Consider the following 18690-nt stretch of genomic DNA (forward strand, 5'->3'; position numbering starts at 1 on the left):
TTTTGCAATTTGCAATTTGTTGTCTCTGTACTCTGGCTGAACACCTAGTTCAGGAATCTCATTGATTCTGTTATGTTTATTATTTTATAGATTTATTGAGTCTGCCACAAGAAAATGAATCTCAGGATTGCATATAGTGACATACTGTACATGTACTTTGATAATAAATTTACTTTGTCTTCAAAAAGGGAAGCAAGCCATTCAATTCAATACTTTGAAATCCAGTAAGTTAAAAAAACCTAAAAATAATCTAATAATTCTCTTACCAACAAGGAGAAGAGTTCCAACAGCTAGGCCACCTCCTAAAAAATGAAATGGAAATAATTAATGCATTTCATTTTATCCCACTTCCTCTGGAGAATGAAGAAAATTGGCATGTCTACTTTGACTTTCACCAATTTTAATCAATGTACCACTTAGAAAGCATCCTATTCAGGTGCATGATTACTTGGTATGGCAACTGTTCTATATAAGGCTGCACGGCAGTGAATTGTGGACACAGCTTGGCACATCACAAAACCAGCCTACCCTCTGTGGAATCTGTCTACACTTCTTGCTGCCTTGGTAAAGTAGCCAACATAATCAAAGACCTCTCCTACCCCAGAAATTCTCTTCTCCCCTCTCCCATTAGGCAGAAGATACAGAAGACTGAAAGCAGATACCATCAGGCTCCAGGATAGCTTCTATTCTGCTATGTAAGTCTATTTACCGGTCTTTTAATACAATAAGATGGGTTCCTGACCGCACAATCTACCTTGTTATGGCTTTGCACCTTATTGTCTGTCTGTACTTTTTTCTCTGTTAACTATAACACTTCACTCTGCTTTCTGGTATTGCTTTCCTTCAATGCACTGTTGTAATGAAACTATCTGTAACAATGGCATGCATAATAAAGTTTTTCACAGTAATCAGTACATGTGACAATAAACCAACTTAGAGCTTCAAGACTGGGGTGGGAGGTGGGGAATACAGATTGGACCATAAAGAACAATATTTACATGATAACCTATTACTACAAAAAACAAAAAAGGACACTTCAGGTTTCTTCTGATGAGCAAAACATTATAATTGAATTCCTGATAAAGGGCACAAGAAGAATTTCAAAAGAATGTTACCAAAATTGTTAGAAACTGTCAGTAAGCCATATGAATAGATAATATGATCTGATGGTGAAATAATATAACAGCGCAGACCAGTCAATGAGGGACTATTTTTATAGTAAAAGGAGTGGATTCCGATATGGGATTAACTTGGCCACCATTTTCCCACTAGGATGCCATGGTAGCATAGCAGTTAATGTGGCACTATTACAGCTCAGGATGTTGGGAGCTCAGAGTTCAATCCCAGCATCCTCTAAAGGAGTCTGTATCTCCTCCCTCAGGAATGTGTGAGCTTTCTCTAGGTTCTCTGCCTTCCTCACACAGTACCGGTCTGTAAGTTAATTGGTGATTGAAAATTATCCCTTGATTAGGTTAGGGTTAAATCGGGGGTTGCTGGGTGGCATGGCTTAAAGGGCTGGCAGAGCCTATTCTGCACAGTATCTTTAAATAAATGAAGTCTTTATGCCATTTGGAAAGTCAATATGCAAACATTTGAAGTTCAAGGTTCAAAGTAAATGAAGTAAAAGTACCGAAGTATGCATGTTACCATATACTACTTGTGCGATTCATTTTCTTGCATATATTTACAGAAAAATAAAGAAATACAAAATAATTTATGAAAAATTATAAATAACCAGGAATAATCAACAAATAATATGCAAAAGAAAACAAATCATGCAAATAATAACAAAACAAATAAATAATTTGAAGGCTGAATATGAAATCAACATCGATCTGTACATGAAAAATGGGGCTCACACTAAACTTCCATAAAGAACTTCTATCAACTTTCCTTGCAGCACAGTAACACTCCTCAACAAGAAATGCCAACGCTGAGATCTTGGAAAATGAGGATCCTGTGGTGTCTTGGATAACTGAGGAAAGGATACTTGGAGATCAAGGCATCACACGTGGCGCAAAGCTTGTGGTCCACCAGGCAGCAGTAATCTCTGCCTTCCTGCATGCTTCTCAGAAAATGGACTACCCATAGCAAGCATCTCAAAGCACTGGAAAGGTACTTTCAACACCATTTCCAAAAAGGGCTCAAAAACACGCCATCCACCCCATCATGTTCATGCCACTATCAGGTACAGCACTGATATCTATGGTTATTTGCTTCAAATCACAAAACAACCGCCACAAACACTTTCAGCATCATTTCAACAAACTAATTTCGGATCCAGTTTTCCAATTTACCTTGGATGAAATGGTCAAATTTTTGGACCAGTCTCCCATAAAGGACCTGGTAAACAGATTTAATGAAGTCAATGTTGACTATATCTACACAGCTGTCTGCACTGATAAACTTTGTGATCCTCTCATCTTCTAAACCCATTGGTAGGTTCAGCAAACCAAAATCCTCTCCAAGGTAAACAATCCCAGTACCAGGTTATTTATCTTTATTTTGATACGGTACAGAATAGGCCCTTCTAGCTGTGCTGCCCAGAAACTCCCAATTTAACCCTAGCCTAATCACAAGACAACTTACAATAACCAATTAAGCTACCAACTGACATGACTTTGGACTGTGGGAGGAAACCCACGTGGTCATGAGGAGAATATAGACTCCTTAGAGTCAGCGCTGGGAATTGAATCTGGGTCGCTGAGACTGTAAAGCTTGCTAAAAGCTGCGCTACCATGCCACAGAGTCAGCTGGCCTGGATAAACAGGCCATGTGAATACCTGACAGAAAATGTCATGAAAACAAAATCAAATACAGTAAGAGATTATCAGCTAATCAAAGGACATTTCAATAAGTTTTTGGGAATCCCTGGCCTAAGGTCAATCAAAATGGAGGAGCATTTGGGATCGCACTGGGAGCCCAAGATCATTTATCTGGAGCACACTGAAGCAGTGCACCTTATCAACTTCTACCTCCCACCTTCTTCTGCACCAGGTATCTCAACTGTCATAGATAGGTGGGATATGATATCCAAAATATTTGATCTGAAACAATGAAAATATTTTCACATAGCCTCATAAGTTTTCATCTGCATAGGTAGTTGATAATTTGTTTTACCCGTACTTCTCTGCAAAAATCTGTCTCTGCAACTATTCCAGACTGGGATGCTCTAGACACAAAGAAACCTCAACAAGCAGCCATGCAGTTAATATAACTTCTTAATTCTGGCCAATAGCAAGGTAGTAAAACTGTTAACACTTCTGGTTAATGATGAAAAAATTAGTCAGTATACACGAGCATGGCCTTTCTACCTGCATTTAATAGGTGTGGATATGAGGAGGAGGCTTATCTTTCATACTTGATGCACCATAAAACACAATAACAAATGTCAAGAATACCAGAATTAGGTTTACAATCAATAGCAAGGTCTTGTAATCTGAAACATCATGGATTTTATTTCTAATACCCTTTATTTCTTTAAATTCATCAGGTTTGTTGAAAAATGTATTACATTTTCAAAGTGTTTTGGGTACTTGTAGGAATAACATCCAATAATCTGTAAACTGCATCGGTCTGGCATGACTAAAACTTTAATGTATATCAGAGGACAGCAAGGCTGGATAAGAGGGAGATGAATACAAGAAAGGGAATTTTAAAACTGAGAAATTAAGTCAGTGGCTGCTGATGTGATGTTTTACTGCCAAGATAGCTTTTCTTCAACAAATTTAGAATAATTTCAAATTTACAGAAGGTACAATGTGGGAAGAAACCTGGGAGCAAATTGGCTGGAGATAATAAATGAGGCAGAAGAAACACAAGTGACAATCTTAGTGATAGCATGAATTAATTGCTGGGAATCTGCTGCACATCCCAGTGTCAAAAATGCTAGCAAATTTGCTGTCTGCTTTGGGCTCAGAGATCAGAGTGGAATGGATTTAATGGCTAGGAAATGAAACATTCACTTGGGACAAAAAAAAATATTTCATTCTAAGTTTCTACCCATCTAATCATGAATAAAAATAAATTAAAAGAAACGGGAAAAAAAGTAATGCCACCTCAGATTCATGCAGATGCAAAAGCATTTCCACACCTACATAGAAATGCATTAGAAAAGTATGCAGAGTCAAAGAAAGCTTGATATAAAAGTTGCATTTAAGGGGAACGAATTTAATTACATGCTAGTCAATAACATCAAGGGTAGAAAAAAAAACAACAGAATTTCTGCCCAATATAAGAATATTTATAAACAAATAGTATAATAATAGATAGAGCATAGCTTTCAACATCAATTGAAATATATTTTAATATTCATAAATTCATAATATCTTTTAGGGGAGATTGGACAAGTAGTCAGGACAGCAAGGAATAGAGAAGAGCGACGATAGATTTGAGATGAACAACCACAAACAAGAGAAAATCTGGAAATGCTGGAAATCCTAAGCAACACAGATAAAATGCTGGAGGAACTCGAGGCCAGGCAGCATCTATGGAAAAGTGTACAGTACAGTCAGCGTTTCAGCAGCATCTTGTGTGTGTTGCTTGAGATAAACAACGAAGATGAAAGAGGAAGATCAAGTTTAGGTCAAACGCCAGCACAGAATGGACGGGCCAAATGGCCGTGAATCTTCTTCTTGTATAAATACAGATTGTAGCCGGGATTTGCTCAGATGGGTAGAAGGGCTTTGCTGAGCTACTGGATGGTGTTTTCCACCGGGATGCAGCTGTGATATTTAACAGCTCCTGGGTCGAAGCCCCTGCGGGCTGGTGTTCGCCCTGGTATACCCAGCTACACTGACCTATCACGTAGTCAAGGGAAGGCACCCCGGTGGAGAGCAGCAGCTGCCCGTTATGCACCGACGGCCGGGTTCCCGGCACCGACGTCCGTTGATTGCGGGCCCTCCGCTGGAAGCTCGTGCCCGAGCGCGCCGCCATCTTCCTGAGCCGGTAGCATTATGGGTAAGGGGAGGCGGGGACTCCGTGGCGGGGCGGAGCCAACGGAAAGCCCTGGCGCAGATCGCACCAATCAGAGCAGGCGTTGCAAACGCTCTTCGCCGGCAACGCTGCTAAGCTGCTTTCTGATTGACTCCCGTCTCCCGGCTGCTCCGCCCATTTCACACGCTGCTGCTGCTGTCTTCTTTCACTGAAAGTACGATTGACTTTGTTAACGCATTGTTTATCTAACGTTTTGGAAGATAAAGGTACTTTCATTTTTTAACGTTTGAAAGCACTGTTGTTAGTTTATACATATTCTGTTAACAAGCATTGAACTTAAATGCTTTGAAACTTCTAAATGCACTGAATGGTTGTGAACTGTCACGGTTGCAATAAACGCTCCTAGGCCAAATGCGCACGCTTGTGGGCAATGGGTGCTGGGATATGTTTTGAAACTACAAATCCCAGAATGCACGCGTTTGTGTACCTTTGAGCGAGACTGCAAAATCGATTTGCAAAAATAACGTTCAGTACCCTCGCATAAGACTAATTTAAGTAAATACAGTTGGCGACTTTCACCTCCATGTTTTTATTGTGAATGCTGCCTACTCAATATACCTATAATGCAAGTAAGTTTTTCACTGCACCTGCTCATACATGTGCATATGACAATAAACTTGACGTTGACTTGGAAGGTAGCGTGGTATGGATTGGAACTGGAGCTAAAGTAATTGAATTATAAGCAACACGCACAAAATGCTGAGCCTGTCGGGCTGAAACGTCGACTGTACATTTTTCACCACAGATGCTCTGAGTTGCTCCAGATTTTCAGCATTTGCGGTCTGTCTTGTGTCTCTAATTGAATTATAAAGCCGAACATACTCATAGTACTTCTGTGCAGAGTGACGTACAGTACTGTGCAGAAGTCTTAGGCAACGTAGATATTTTAAAATATCGTTTCGGATAGAACATCATCGAAGCTGTCTGGGATTACCTGGAGTGACAGAAGCAAGCGAAACAGCCTAAGTATGCAGAATTGTGATAAGTTATCCAAGATGCTTGGAACAACCTAACGGCAGAGTCCCTTATAAAACTGCATGACAGTGCACCTGAGAGAATTGATGCAGTTAAGGCAAATGGAGGTCACACGAAGTTTTGATTTGATTTAGTTTTTTTTTCTACTGTTTGCTGCTCTTTATAATAATTTATTGATATTTAGAAACTCTTCATTTAATTATTTTTGAAAGCTGTGCTTTACAGACAGCACACGAAAAATGCTGGTAGAACGCAGCAGGTTAGGCAGCATCTATAGGGAGAAGCGCTGTCGACGTTTCGGGCCGAGAACCTTCGTCAGTGCTTTACAGAATTGTTTATACATGTGCCCATGACATTTACACAGTTCTTTGAAATTGTTGATAAACAAAAATGCTGGAATTCCGAATGAAAAACTGCAAATGCTAGATATACCAATCATCTGCAGAGGTGATTATGGCCTTTTATCAGAAGCTGTCTGTGCAAGTAATTTGCCCAGAATATTAATTATATATGTCTAAACAGTCTGTCTGACTTATTCAGTATTTTGAGCATTTTCTCATCTTTGTTCTATCAAACAGACAAGGTTGTGCTGGTTATTACTATAATAAAATTATGGACACAAGATAATAGAATTATAATTTTGTTGTGAGATTATAAGATTTTTTTTAGAAAAGCAGTATGCAGTTTCCAGACTCTATCATTTGTTATGTTTTGTATGCACCCATTCCAGTAATATCTTGTGTGTTATCCAGAAGTATATTTATAATCTTACCTACTCTTTACTAAGTTGCTAAGCTTTGTATCATCTATCTATGCTTCTTATAAGAAGAATAATATTGGTATAGTACCTTTGTGTCAACATGTTATAGTTAGGCTCTCCAAATCATGCTTTTAAACCAGTGTTCTGTCTCTGCCATCATCATCTACCTGCAGTACTGAGACATCAGAGCTGATGTCACAGTGGCAGAAAGCCAGGTGGAAGTGGTGGTCCAGTGGTCCAGTTTTCCATATTGATTGTGATTGGCATGCAAATTAGAGTAATCAGAAAAGCCGTAGGCCTGAAAGTCTCTTTCAGATATTGAATCACTTCACCTTATTGGACAATGCTTGGAAGTAGCAAGGTAGCTATGATTGGCATACCAGTGGCATTGCTCAATAAAATAAAACCAAAGCTGCCAAACTTGTTCAAACTCAAACTACACTGTTCTGGACCAGCTGTCTGCTTAATGTTGCCTCTTCTGGATTCTGCCAGGACCAAGGGGTTGCCTGATTTCATTACAGCTTCATTCGAGCAAACAGAATGAAAGGAGATGAATTCCAGTGACGAGCTTATAGAGTCTGCCTCAGATTTTGGCATGATACCCAGCACGAAGGAAAATAGTTGGTGTTGTTGGATATCAGTTATCTAATTGCTGCCGGGATTTCTCAGTGTAAGGTTCTCAGCTGCTTTATCTCAGTCAGAAGTACCAATTTCCATCTTCAATCTGTGCCTAAGTTTAACAAGGCCTAGACAGTATTCACCTTAGGTTGATAAGTGACAAGGTGCACATTATCGATAAACAAAAGCTTCTCTACTGCTATTGAGGCAAGTGTTACCTTCATTTATGTCATGACCTTTAACCAGAAACTTAACTGGAGAAGTCAAATAACTAAGAAGTTGGTAGGTAATAGGTGGAAGAGGGAAAGGGCTGAAGAAGAAGGATAGGAGAGGTGAGTAGACCATGGGAGAAAGTGAAGAAGAAAGGGTACAGAATGAGATGATGGAAAAGTGAGGAGAGAAGTGTTGGGAAGGTAAAATGTTGAATGAACAAGGGGAAGGGAAAGAAATTACCTGAAATTAGAGAAATCAATGTGTATGCCGTCAGGTTGAAGTCAACCCAGATGGAATATATCGCATTTCTCCTACAGCCTGAATGTAGCCTCATCCTGACAGTTTTGTTCCTGGATGAGTGCAGGCTTAACAACTCCGGAAAAAACTTCCAGCGGTATCCAGGATGATGCAACTTGTATGATCGGTAGTTCATTTACAGATTATTGGATCAGGGCATCTTCATGATGTCCCATTTAGAAGATACATGTTACCAGAACCTATTGGACAGGAGTTCTTAAACCCATGACCTCCATTATAGAAAGAAAAGATGCATGGGAAGTCCATCTCTTTCAGCATTCATTCCACATATCTCATTATCATTATTTGGAAAAGTTAAATCCTTCATAATGTTGGAATAAAATCCCAGAACACCTTTGCCAATAGTCTGTGTGAAGCAGTCTACATCAACACATCTTCAGAACTGGAAAAGACAGACAGCAAGCTTGTCAGTAATTGCAGAGAATGTGGGTAGTACAAATGGAATGTCAGTATCAGAGGGGAGATCCAGAGAACCCAAATGACACCAATGTTAACAGTGTGGCACAAGAGAGGGAGTGAATACTTGTTAATCATACCTGTAATGTAAATAGATGTAAATCAATGAAGGCATAAATAACAATGCTGTAACTCTCGGATGCTGAACAAAACATTTGCTGAAAATCAGAAATAAAAAGAATTCTGAACTGCTTAGATTGCATCTACAGAGATGTAAAGGAGACACCAGATATGTATAGAAAAGAAAAATTTGAAAAAAAATGAATATGGTAGCTTACTCAGGACCGTGACCCACCAAAAGCCAACTTCAGTTTAATATCAACACTGGCAGCCTAGTCCGCAACTGCTTTGGCATTCTGTCGTGGGCACCATAGTAGTGTAGCAGTTAGTGTGATGGTCCAAAGACATACTGGTTAGTAGGGTGATTGGCCATTGTAAAATGTCCTGTGATTGAGCTAGTGTTAAAATAGTTGGGTTGCTGGGCGGTATGGCTCATTGTGTCGGAAGGGCCTGTTTGGTGCTGTATCTCAATAAAAAAAATACTCTCTCACCTTAACCCTCTCATTCTTGCTTCTTATGTAAAGACTTTCTGATACATTTGGCTACGTAATATCTGGTGTCTACATGGCCAAGGATCTAACTTTTGTTTGTTTATATTTTATAACTCAAACATTTTTTATAAGGGCAAATTGTTGTTTGTTATAAAACTTAGGAACAGCTCCACAATATTGTAGTTGCAGATGGACAGGTGCATCTCTTTTTGCATTATTTATTTTAGTATATATTTCTTACTGTAATTTGTAGTATATTTTTATGTATTGCACTGATATTTGTCAGTGACCTCCACTATCTAAAAAGACAGACATGATGCAAATGGAAATATCATCCATCAGTTCAAGCTTTCTTCCCCAAATCTATATCACATTCTAAATCTGAAAATCTGACATTTAGCAATTCTGAAATCATACTTTATATCATGGATATTCTCAGACAAAATATTTAAAATCAGAATAATAAATGTTAATCATTTATTACTGATTTATGAGTAAAGTGTTTGCTTGAGTATTATAAATTTCATCCAAAATTTTTGGCATTAATAGTGAACTTTCCTTTTACATTTGAACTCCCAAAGTGCTCATGTCATACTTTTTGGATTAAACTCCATCTGACATTTCTTTGTCCATATCTGCCATCATCATCATCATTATGTGCCATGTTGTGTGACGTGGGTGATCATGGCCTTATGATTGTTCTTGGCAAATTTTTCTGCAGAAGTGATTTGCAATTGCCTCATTTGGTAGAAACCTATCTCTGCCCAACCACCCATCTCATTAAACATTCTATATCCCTCTGTATTCTTTGGTAATTTTTGATATTATCTGAAACCCATCAATGTTTATGTCATCTACAAACTACCTATCCATGCTTTCATATAAGGTGTGTGTGTGTGTGTGTGTGTGTGTGTGTGTGTGTGTGTGTGTGTGTGTGTGTGTGTGTGTGGTACTATTGCAACAGAGGTCCCAGTATGGATACGGATTTTGGTGCAACATCTATTACTGAGGTAATTCCCCCAGACAGAACTATGCATATTATTTTATTTACAATGATATGATGATATGTCATTTTTTTAAATACTAGAAGTAACAGGTGACGTAATGTCTGATGCAAAAGTTTCCATGTTACATATTGTGTCTAGAAATTTCAGTGTGGGTAGTAAAAGTTCAATTAACCTTATAAAAGTTTTTTTGTAAATGTGTGCTGTTGATTCTGACTGAATTTTTTTCCTGACCACTTGACTACAGGTAGAAGAAAGAATTATGTTGAAATAAGGAGACCTGTATATTCAGGATTCTAATGGAAAGCAGAATCAAAGGAAAATGACCCGAAACTCATTAGATCATGGTTTACTTTAATGTACATTTACATTGTAAAAGAAGTTTGCACATTTGCAGATTGCTTCAGACCATATGCTATAATACATGTTTCACAGTGCTTGAATTAAATTCAGTGAGGTCATTTGTAATTATACAGTTCTGTACATTATGGTGAGGGATGTTAATCTTGTCACTTGTCAACAGTAAATTGAAAAATATGGAACCACAGGCAAAGGGATAATGACATTTAGGATTCATTATACAGACTACTCCTGTCAATTTGAAATCACTTAATTTGAATCACTGGATGATTCAAATGTGCTTTAAAAAAGCTTCCAGTGCTGCTTTATTCCAGCTGTTTAATTCAAATTACTGGACAATTCCATTTTCTTAACACATAAATAAAAGGGTTTGAAGTGGATGTGCACTGTAAAGGATTCAGTTAGTAGATGATATTTTCTTATGTATGGGCAATGTGAAAATACCTTTTTAAGTGGCAAATATATTAGGGATATCCAGACTAGAAGTTTGGTCAACATGGATCCTATTGTGAAATAAACAGATAGCACATGTACATGGGAACAAGAAATTACTTCATGTTTGATCATCTTATGAGAACATAAGACCATAAATTATAGGAACAGGATTAAGCCATTTGGCCCTTCCAGTCAGGTCTGCCATTCAATTATGGCTTTTTTTTAGCCCAATTCTTTCGCCTTCTCTCTGTAATCTTTAGCACCTTTACCAATTTATAGACAATAGATTTCTGCCTAAATACATTCAATGACTTAGCCACCACCACCACCCTCTGTGATAATGAATTCTACAGATTTGTCTCTCTCTAGCTGAAGAAATTGCTCTTCATCTCAGTTTTAAGATGATGTCCTTTTATTCTGAGGCTGTTATCAGATCCTGGAGACTCCTACTAAAGCCAGACATCCCACCTCTCCTGGAAGCTCTGGGAGTCTCCCTCATATTGATAGCAGCTCCCTGATGCCTGCAAATTATATGCAATATCCCAGAAATCTTTTTTTTGAGAGGGAGAGGGAGAGGAAGAGCGAGAGGGAGCATCCTGCTTGGTCTCCCATCGTGCTAAGTAGACCAATCAGTTTTCTCTGAGGGTGGGCATTACAGTCGATGTCTCTCTCTCTCCCTCTCCCTCCATCAGTTCAGTTTAGTGTCCTGTTGCGCCATGCCAAAAAGAAAATATAAGATGTACTTCACCCCAGACTACTCTAAAGTGTACGCCTGCCTAATAGGGGTAGAAAATAATCACAGTGTTGCTCACTGCACTGTTTGTAACAGTGACTTTTCTATTGCCCATGTTGGGTTAAATGACTGTAAAAGACATGTTGAGGTGAGTTTAACAGGTATCATTTGTTCATTAGCATAGCTGACGTTATTTAAACTAGCTGGCTAGCTGCTAAGGAGCTACACTATTGATGTCCCATGTGATGAAGCCAAACTCACTGTAGAATTGCTTAAAGTTGTAATAGAATAAAAAAAAGACTCCATGATAATATAATATTATATAAGTACATATTTTAATATCATATTTTCTGCATATACTGAACTTGGTTTACAGATTAGACAAAATCACTACATAAACTCTTGGAGGTTGACGGGGGGGGGGGGGGGGTGGAGGGGCTGGCATGTTCCCTCCCTGAAATGAACTTTTGCAGGGTGGGATGTCTAAAGCAGAGGTTCCCAACCTTTTTTATGTCGTGGACCAACACCACAAAACAAGGGGTCTATGCACCCCAGATTGGGAACCCCTGTGCTAAAAAGAAACATTCTCTCCATGCCCACTCTATCCAGGCCTTTCAGTATTTGGCAGGTTTCATTGAGATTCCCCCCTCCTCTGTCTAAACTCCAGAGAGACCCAGAACCATCGTATGCTCCTCATGTTAAGCTTTTTATTGATGGGATCATGATTGTGAATCTTCTTTGGACTGTCTCCTGGCCAAACATATCTTTCTTTTGATGTAGGGTTCAAAGTTGATCACAATATTTCAAATACAATCTGACCAATGCCAATGAAGCCTTAGCAATATATTCTTTCTTTTATACAGGCAGTCCCCGGGTTACATACGAGTTCCGTTCCTGAGTCCATCTTTAAGTCCCGATTTGTACGTAAGTCAGAACAAGTACATCTGGTATTATTTAGCATCTAGGTCTTAGTATATAGTATATTTTTTACCTTTCTATGCATATAAAACACTTAAGAAACGTATGCATTCCAATAATTAAGCTACTGTTTAATAATTGTAGCTTTCATCAGGGCAGGGCGTTTCACATACTCCTTTATTCTCACTTTATCCGTTATCCTTTAAAATTGTTCCGATCGTTGACCGACTGTAGCCTAACGCTCTTCCAATAACCAATGGTGTTTCACTTCTTTTCAAACACTTTATTATTTCCACTTTATTTTCAATCGTGATCGCTTCCTGTCAATGGAACAGAAACACTGTGGGTGGTGGATCCGAGCCGTTCTGGATCTCGAGGTCCAGTGGGTCCTAAGGACCACCGCACCCCATCAACGGAGCAGAAACACTGTGGGCGGCGGGTCCCGGGGTCTGCCGGGTCCTAAGGTCCACCTCACTAAGACAGGCTAAATGGGACAAGTGGGGGCTGTGCTGAGTTTGGGTATTTGATCCTCCACAATATACCGCGTGGGTATTTAAACTGGAGGCGGCAGTGTTTTTTTTTAACGGTGTCGAGTTGCGAGCTTGACATCAACCCGGCATGGATGGTGCAGGAGTCACTGGATCAACATCAACCCAGCACGGGAGCGAATTGTCACTGGATCGAACCTCCGATCTCGAGCCCAGTGCTGATCTCACTGTGCCACCATCCGACCGGAACGGGGGCGGGGGCGGTGTCTGGGTGAATCTTACTAAGAAAAATATAAGCCAAATGCAAAGTTAAACACTCAACACAGTGTCGACGTCAACGACTTAAAATGGCGGACGGCGTCACAATCTGACTTAAAATGGCAAACGGCGGTCTCCTTCTTCAGTTTGTAAGTACGAGTTGTCCATAAGTCGGATGTTCGTAACTCGGGGACTGCCTGTATTTCTAGTCCTCTCAAAATGGATGCTAACATTGCATTTTTCTTCCTTATTATTGACTCACCCTACAAGTGAACCTTCAGGGAATCTTGAACTAGGACTCTCAAGTCCCTTTGCATCTCTGATTTCTGAATTTTCTCCTCATCTAGAAACTAGGCTACTCCTTCCTACCATAGTTCGTAACCTTCCACATCACTACACTGTATTCCATCTGCCACTTCTTTGCCCAGGCTTCCAACTTATCCGAATTCTCCAGATTTCCTCTCTTTGTGACATCATCTGTTCCTCTACCTATCATGGTATTGTCTACAATGTTGGCCACAATGCCATTAGTTCCTTCATCCAGATCATTCATGTATAAAGTGAAAAATTATGGTTGCTATACTGGGCCCTGAAGAACTCCACTAGAGACCAGCAGCAATTCTGGAAATCCTCACTCTCTGATTTCTCTCAGTCAGTCAGTTTTCTATCCATGCCAGTTGTCATTTGTGTAATACCACAGGTTCTTGTTTAGCACCTTGTGTGTGGCATCATATCAAAAATCCAGGGCCATGGACTCTGCTTAACCTGCTTATAACCTCATCAAAGGATTCTAACAGATTTGTCAGGCAAGATCTTAACAAAATTGTGCTGGCTTGGCTTTATTTTATCAGGTACTTCCAACTTCTCTAAAGTTTAATTCTTAATAGTTTTTATTTATTTTTATTGAGATACAGCGCAGAACAGACCCTTCCAGTCCCTTGAGCTGCACCGCCCAGTAAAGCCAATTTAACCCTAACCTAATCACAAGATAATTTACAATAAACACTTAACCTACCAACTGGTCCAACTTTGGACTGTGGAAAGAAACTTGATCAGTCATGGGAGAACATACAAACTCCTTACAGACAGCGGTGGAGATTGAACCTGTGTCGCTGGTACTGTAAATTGTTGTGCTAACCACTACACTAATGTGCTGCTCCAAATAATGGACTCTAAAATCTTAACTAACCACTGAAGTTGGGCTAACAGGACTATAATTTCCTGTGTTTTGCCTCCTTATCTTAAGATCAAATAAAAGTGGCAGAGAAATGATGATTCAGTAGCTTCCAGTGTAGCCCAGTACCACTTCAATGGAATAGCTGACTGGCGGTGTAGTGGCATCCACATTGAACTTCAAGGCAAGTGGTCCCGGGTCTGAATGTAGCTGGCTCCTTGCACACTGCCTGTCTGTGCTAGGTTGAGTGTTGAGCTGGCAACTTGGTCTCATAAAAAACTGAGAAATGTATGGCAAGGTTGTCACCCAGTGCACCACAAGGCATAGACAAGAACATCATCAACTTCAATGGAATAAACTAAATGTTAAAATTATATCTTTCGGATACGTTTGGATTTTATGGAGTAGCGAGAATATTGAACATTACAGCACAGTACTGGCCCTTCAGCCTATGATTTTGTGTCAACCTTTAAACCTCTAAGATCAATCTAGTCCTTTGCTCCAACATAGCCCAACATTATTCTAGCATCCATCTGCCTATCTAAGAGTTTCTTAAATGCCTTTAATGTATTTGTCTCTTCACCACCCCCGGCAGGGCATTCCATGCACCTACCGCTATTTGCATAAAAACTTATCTCTGACATAGAGCTTTGACCAGCGGCCAATCCAGACATTGGAAGTTTGGAGAGGATGGGACTTAATCAGTTCTACCATCCGAGAATAAAAGGCAGGAGTGTGTCGCAGCAGCATAATAGAGCTTTGACCAGTGACCAATTGGAATTCGGGATGGATTAATAAAAGCAAATTAAAGGAAGGCGGGGTAAGTGCAGTGGCCGCTGTCTGAGTGGACACAGTCAGAGTGGTAATCTTAAGGCTTTAGCTCTTCGAGCTTCAGCTAGGAGAGGCTTCACTCAGAGAAAGCAAAGGAAAGAAAACCTTGTGTTCATTCTCTTATTTTAGATCTGCTTAGCTAGGACAGGAGGGATGACAGGCAGGATAGTGAAATGTTCCTCTTGCGGGTTAAGAGAAGGCAGGTGACCGACCTCCAGTGTCCATGACAACTACAACTGCAAGAAGTGCATCCAGCTGCAGCCTCTAACATAACGTGTTAAGGAGCTGGAGCTGGGTCTGGATGAACCCTGGATCATTCTGGAGGCTAATGACATATAGAGAGGTAGTTACACCCAAGGTTCAGGACACAGGAAACTGGGTGAAAGTCAGGAAGGAGAAAGGAGTTAAGGATCTAGAGTAGTCCTATGGCTTCCCCCTCAACAACAGGTATATCACTGGATACTGTCATGGGGGGTTGGGGGGGGGGGGGAATGACCTATCAGAGGAAAGTCTCGGTGGATGAGTCTGGCACCTGAGTCTGCCTCTGTGACTCAGAAAAGAAGTAGGAAGAAGTGACACACCGTGGTGATAGGGATTTGTTAGCTAATGGGATGGACAGGAGGTTCTGTGGGTGAGAACGAGATTCCCAGGTGGTATGTTGCCTCCCGGTTGCCAGGATCCAGGAATCCTCGGCATTCTTAATTGAGAGGGTGAACAACCAGAAGTTTTGGTCCATGTAGGCACCAATGACATGGGTAGGATGAGCGATGAAGTTCTGCATAGGGAGTTCAGGGAGTTAGGTGCCAAGTTAAAGAGCAGGACCGCCAGGGTTGTGATCTCAGGACTGCTCCCCGTGCCATATGTAGTGAAGCCAGAACTAGAAAGATTATACTGTTTAATATGTGGCTAAAGGGTTGGTGTAGGAGTGAGGGCATAAGATTTTAGGATCATTGGGCTCTCTTCCAGGGAAGGTGTGACCTGTGCAGAAGGGATGGCTTGTATCTGAACTGGAGGGGAACTAATATCCTAGCAGGAAGGTTTGTGAATACTGCATGGTGGGGTCTAAACTTGAGTTGCAGGGGGATGGGAACCACAGTGCCAGAACAGTTAGTGGAAATTCCTTTATGTAAATTGTTTAGATGAGGCAGGATTTGTTAGATGTGTCCAGAAAGAGTTCCTGCTACAGTATGTAAACAGGTTTACTAGAGCAGAGACCATATTAGATTTAGTACAAGTTATTGAGCCTGGTCAAGTGACAAGGTGACAGATTGATTTGAATTGAATTGACTTTACTGTATTACTTACATCCTTTATTTACATGAGGAGTAAAAATCTTTACGTTATGTCTCTGTCTAAATGTGCAATTTATAGTAATTTTTAATAAATAGTATGTACAACAGGACAGTCAATATAACATAGAAATACAGTTGTATTGGCATGAATTAATCAGTCTGATGGCCTGGTGGAAGAAGCTGTCCTGGAGCCTGTTGGTCCTGGCTTTTATGTCGTGGTAGTGTTTCCCAGATGGTAGCAGCAGGAACAGTTTGTGGTTGGGGTGACTTGGATCCTTTTCACATACCTGTCTTTGTAAATGTCCAGATGGGCGAGCATTTGGAAATGATGACCACAGTCCCTGACTTTTAGCATAACCATGGATAAGAAGAAACGGTATGGGAAATTTAATTTGGGAAGAGCTAACTATGATGGCATTTGGCAGGAACTTGAAAGTGTAATTTGGAAACAGATGTTCTCTAGGAAATGCAGTTGTTTTGGGAGCATTTCCATGGGGCTTTGAATGATGGGGTGATAGAACTATGAATGATGAGCGAAGCTGACGTTTGGTGAAAAGGAAGAAAGAAGTATTTTTAAAGTTTACAAAGCAAAAATGAGAGCAGGATCTTGAGTATTATAAGGTAGCCAAAAAGAAGCTTAAGAAGGGACTTAGGAGAGCTAAAAGGAGACGTAAGAAGGCCTTGGCAAATAGGATTAGAGGAAAATGTCAGGACATTCTATGTATATGTAAGGAACAGGATGATGATCAGAGTGAGTATAGGACTGCTCAGAGATAAAGGGGTAGAGGGGTGTAGGAGGTCCTTAATGACTACTTTGCTTCAGTGTTCACCATGGAGAGGGACTTCAACAAATGTGAGGTCAGTGTAGAAAAGGTTAATGTGCTGGACCATGTTGATGGCAAGAAAGTGGCAGTTTTGGAGCTTCTGAAAGTCATTAGGATAATTAAATCCCTGGGGACTGGACAGGATTTACTCCAGGTTACCTCAGGAAGTGAGGGGAGAGATTAACAATCATCTTTGCATCCTCCCTGGTCACGAGAGTGGTACCAGAGGATTGGAAGATAGCGAGCACTGTTCTATTGTTTAAGAAAGGTAATAGGGACAATCCTAGGAATTATAGATCAGCGAATATTATGTCAATGGTGATCAAACTGACATAATGAAGAGAATTCTTAGGAAATGAATTTATGAGCATTTGGAGAAGTATAGTTTATTAGAGATAGTCAGCATGGATTTAAGGGGGGGCAGGTCATGCTCACGAGTCTAATTTGAGCTTTTCAAAGAGGTGACAAACATGTTGATGAAGGTAGAGCAGTGGATGTGTTGTATAAGGATTTTAGTAAGGCGTTTGACAAGGTTACCCATGTTAGGCTCATCCAGGAAGCCATGAAGCACAGAGGCAGAGAGTTGTAGTAGACGTAGCATTTCTGCTTGCAGGTTGGTGACTCGTGGTGTTCTCCAGGGATCTGTTCTGGAGCCCCTACTCTTTGTGACTTTTATGAATGACTTGGATAAAAAAGTAGAAGGGTGGGTTAGTGAGTTTGCAGATGACATGAATGTTAGTGGTGTTGTGGATAATCTGGAAGATTATCCAGAGTTGAGCAGAGAAATGGCAGATGGAGTTCAACCCAGAAAAGTGTGAGGTGACTTTGGAAGATTGAACTTGAAGGTTGAGTACAAGGTTAGTGGCAGGATTCTCAGTAGTGTGAAGGAACAGAGGGATCTTGGGATCCAAGTGCATGGGTGTTTCAAAGTTGCCATGCAAGTTGATAGAGTGGTTATGAAGACGTATTAATTTGGATATTGAGTTGACAAGCCATGAGGTAATGTTGCAGCTCTATAAAACTCTAGTTAGACCAGAATATTGTATTCACTCTGGTCACCTTATTGTAGGAAGGATGTTAAAGCTTTAGAGAGAGTGCAGAGGAAGTTTACCAGGATGCTTCCTGGATTAGAGAATATGTCTTACAAGGAAAGTTTGAACGAATTAGGGCTTTTCTCTTCAGAGTGAAGGAGGATGAGAGATGACTTGATGGAAGTGTATAACTTTATGAGAGGCATAGATAGAGTGGATAGCCAGCACCTTTTCCCCCAGAAGCATGAAGCTCCAAGAGTAAACAGTATACTTGATAATAATAATAATTACAACAGGCTAAAGGCAGTGGGGAAGTTACTGGTCTTAAGTCTGCACATCTAGCTTTTAAGCCCCTGTATCTCCTCCCAGAAGGTAAAAGAGAGAAAAGGGAATGGCCGGGGGTGTGTGTGTGTGGGGGGGGGGGGGGGGTGCGGTGGGCAGGCGTCCACAGATGTT

The 18690-nt window shown here is 40.4% G+C and overlaps 2 protein-coding genes across 11 annotated transcripts in view; one reads left to right on the forward strand and one right to left on the reverse strand.

Annotated features, from left to right (window-relative positions):
• Window positions 1-4953, reverse strand: part of elp4 (elongator acetyltransferase complex subunit 4) — a 222454-nt gene extending 217501 nt beyond the window's left edge. For both annotated transcript variants that reach the window (XM_059976123.1, XM_059976122.1), the window contains exons 1-2: window positions 4800-4953; window positions 267-302 (exon numbers count right to left, since the gene is read on the reverse strand). In XM_059976123.1, coding sequence (XP_059832106.1) covers window positions 267-302; window positions 4800-4935 — 172 coding nt within the window. In that variant the 5' untranslated portion in view covers window positions 4936-4953. The remainder of the gene's footprint in view (window positions 1-266; window positions 303-4799) is intronic.
• A 149-nt stretch (window positions 4954-5102) lies between these two features.
• The window catches only part of immp1l (inner mitochondrial membrane peptidase subunit 1), a 143733-nt gene continuing 130145 nt past the window's right edge, over window positions 5103-18690 (forward strand). For 7 of the 9 annotated variants that reach the window (XR_009513363.1, XR_009513367.1, XR_009513364.1 and 4 more), the window contains exons 1-2: window positions 5103-5201; window positions 12282-12342. The gene's annotated coding sequence lies outside the window, so the exon portion shown is untranslated. The remainder of the gene's footprint in view (window positions 5202-12281; window positions 12343-18690) is intronic. The other 2 variants (XR_009513369.1, XR_009513370.1) reach the window with 2 other exon arrangements.

The sequence above is a fragment of the Hypanus sabinus genome, chromosome 7 (assembly GCF_030144855.1).
Source record: "Hypanus sabinus isolate sHypSab1 chromosome 7, sHypSab1.hap1, whole genome shotgun sequence".
NCBI classification, from domain to species: Eukaryota; Metazoa; Chordata; class Chondrichthyes; order Myliobatiformes; family Dasyatidae; genus Hypanus; species Hypanus sabinus.